The sequence below is a fragment of the Dipodomys ordii genome, unplaced genomic scaffold (assembly GCF_000151885.1).
Source record: "Dipodomys ordii isolate 6190 unplaced genomic scaffold, Dord_2.0 Scaffold131, whole genome shotgun sequence".
Classification (NCBI taxonomy): Eukaryota; Metazoa; Chordata; class Mammalia; order Rodentia; family Heteromyidae; genus Dipodomys; species Dipodomys ordii.
Window position 1 is genome coordinate 4414762 of NW_012267347.1, and position 2793 is coordinate 4417554.

General features: G+C 50.4%; 1 protein-coding gene across 1 annotated transcript in view; it reads right to left on the reverse strand.

The window, feature by feature from the left end:
• Positions 1–414: 414 nt before the first annotated feature.
• Positions 415–2793, reverse strand: part of Ttc24 (tetratricopeptide repeat domain 24) — a 4789-nt gene continuing 2410 nt past the window's right edge. The window contains exons 3-7 of the mRNA XM_013030571.1: positions 1937–2040; positions 1676–1788; positions 964–1060; positions 640–795; positions 415–552 (exon numbers count right to left, since the gene is read on the reverse strand). Coding sequence (XP_012886025.1) covers positions 471–552; positions 640–795; positions 964–1060; positions 1676–1788; positions 1937–2040 — 552 coding nt within the window. The 3' untranslated portion in view covers positions 415–470. The remainder of the gene's footprint in view (positions 553–639; positions 796–963; positions 1061–1675; positions 1789–1936; positions 2041–2793) is intronic.

The window sequence follows — 2793 nt, forward strand, 5'->3', positions numbered from 1 at the left end:
GCCTCTCTTGTATGAGAAACAGGGATGCAAGGCTAGAGAAGACAGCTTAGCCAACACATGACTCAGCTTCCTCCCTGAAATAGCAAAGCTCCAATCACTGTGGCCTGCAGACAACGCCAAGGGCAGCAACAACAACAAGAGGTGACATTTATTGAACATTAGATGCATGCTCCACATACTAAGTGTCTTACAAGTGTGGTCTCATAACAAGCTTATGAGGCATTGTTATTTCACACAAGAAGTTTGTTTCTCTGTTTTGCAGTGCTGGGAATTAAACCCAAGGTCCTGTGCATGCTAGGTAAGCACTGTACTACTGAGCTACAACCCTGTTTGGCTTTTTTGTCCATACTGATTGAACAACTGGGAAAAGCCTCAGACCTCAGAAATCAGTAGAGTGTGTGTGTGTGTGTGTGTGTGTGTGTGTGTGTGCGCGCGCGCACGCGCGTGCCACAAGATCATGCAGGAGCAGGTCACAGGATCATGCAGAAGCCAGATTGGGGGATTCTCTTCTGAGGGTTCCTGCTGAGGGTTTCTCTGGGCCATTTGCAGGACCTAAAGGAGGCATAGAGGGTTTGCCAGTGGGGACACTGGAGACTGTCTCTCCCAGCTCTAGCTTCCCATGCCCTCTCTTTTCCTCACCTCTGTTTGTGGGCTCCAGTACAGGAGGCAGCAGCCTCAAGCTTTATCCCTGCCCCTTCCTCAGGATTTCCGCTTTCTCCCATGCCTGCAGGCAGGCCATGCAGGCGGCAGGGCATACCTTGTGTCTCTACAGCTGGATGAGGGTTGTTCATGTTGCTGAAGGGCAAAGACAAAGAGACTCAGGATCCTAGATCCCAAGCAGCAGACCTCATCTTGCCCCGACTTGAACAAGTACTCATGCTCTATTACAATTAACCCAAGCCATGTCGTCTTCTACTTCCTTTGTCCATTTTCCAGGCCTCCCCCCTTCCTCCAGACACTCACCTATTGGCTTGGTGGCCTTTCGGTACCAGGATGTTAGGGTACTGCACGATGGGGGGGCCTGTGCCTCCAAATGGAAGATGGATACCGGGCCCTGCACCTGGATGGAGAGAGTCAGACATTCATCACAAGCCTCTCTATCACGGGGGGAAAGAGCATGTTCTGGAGGATGGTACCGGTCACTGCACAGGGACAGTGATCTCTACAAGGCAGGTGCTTGGCAAACACAGGCTAACACCTAGAAACTTGACAGAGAATATGACACACTATGGCTGGAAGGAGACACAAAGAAAACAGGTCAGCAAGCAGGTCATTGAAGCCCATTCAAGAAACAGCAAGGAACTTTGCTCCCAGAGTTGAAAGCCTTAGAGAGAGAATCACGTGAACAGTGAAATGGGGTAAGAACAGTACCTAGTATAGTACCTGGCAGGCAGAAAGTTCTCAATGAACCTGAACGCCCTAAGATATAATGTTGTAGAGGATAGGAAAGCTGGAGGAGCAGGGAGGAGAGGGTGAATCTGGAAAGGGTTTGGGAGAAATGGGGCAGGTCTGTGAGAGGCAAGCAGAAAGGAGGGGAAGGCCATTCTAGGGGTTGGTCGAGAGGCAGGATGGCAGTGGCCCAAAGGCAAACCTGGGGCTGGAAGCGCAGGAAGGTAGGAACAGAGCTGTATTTGCAGGAGGCAGGACACAGCCTGGACAGCCTTCTTTCACTCACACTTTAGCTCCAGTCTCGGAGGCCCAGACACTGTAGGAATATTCATACACCTCTCCTCCTCCTTCTCTTTGTGGCCTTCCTCCAACTCTTCATCTTCCCACCTACAAGAAGGTCTGCAGGGACAGGGAAAAGGGGCACCTTTCATAGAGGGCAGCTGCTTGATCTACTCCTCTATGGGACTCTGAGGAGGCCCCACCCCCCTGCCGTACCTCCCAACACCACAGCGGCCTGCATCCTTCACAGCAAAGCTGCTTTGCTTACCTGTGCTGAGCATCTGCTGTGCTGCTTTGCACCTTGGCTGAGGTCCCAGTCACTTGGTGGGCCCTGCTTGGAACCTGGAGCCTTTCTGGAGCTGGAGCTAGGGTCTTGGAATGAAGGGGAATACAGGCAATTGGTTTGAGAATGTGAATGTGTGGGGGGGGGGGAGGGAAAGAGAGGGAGGGAGAGAATGTGTGTCTCCCCTCCAGATGGCTGCCAAGAGGGTGGCCTTAGAGGGATAGAGACTTATGATTTACTTGATAGAGACAACCCTGAGTATACCACTTGTCTCTGGAATAAAATGGACCTTTTTCTGTTAAGATCTGCACTAGCAACTCTGAAGCTAGAACTCAGGGTTATAGATCTGTCAGAGCCTAGACCATCACTCCATCCTACCAAGGCCCTTCCCTGGAATAATCATAGGGTAGGTAGCAGATCTTAGGGCATGAAGGCATGAACCTTCTGGTCTAACACAATCCCCTGCCTATATCAGGCTAATCTAATTGTGTGTGTGTGTGTGTGTGTGTATGTGTGTGTGTTAATGCTGAAACTTGAACTCAGGGCCTCATGCTCTTGCTCAGATTCTTCACTCCTGGCTAGAGCTCTACCACTTGAGCTATGCTGGTTTTTTTGTTTTGTTTTTTGCCAGTCCTGGGGCTTGAACTCAGGGCCTGGATTAAAGGAAAATGTAACCCAGGTAGAAAGTAACCCAAAAGACCACACAGACAGAAGTTGCCTAGAGAAAAAGATTGATTGCCAGTGGAGCTAAAAAGGCCAAGTTTTTCATAAAGAACGAGAGAAAATGGTACTGTTTGGCTCCTTGGAGGCCCCTTTTATATCGCTGGGGGTCGGAAGTGGGC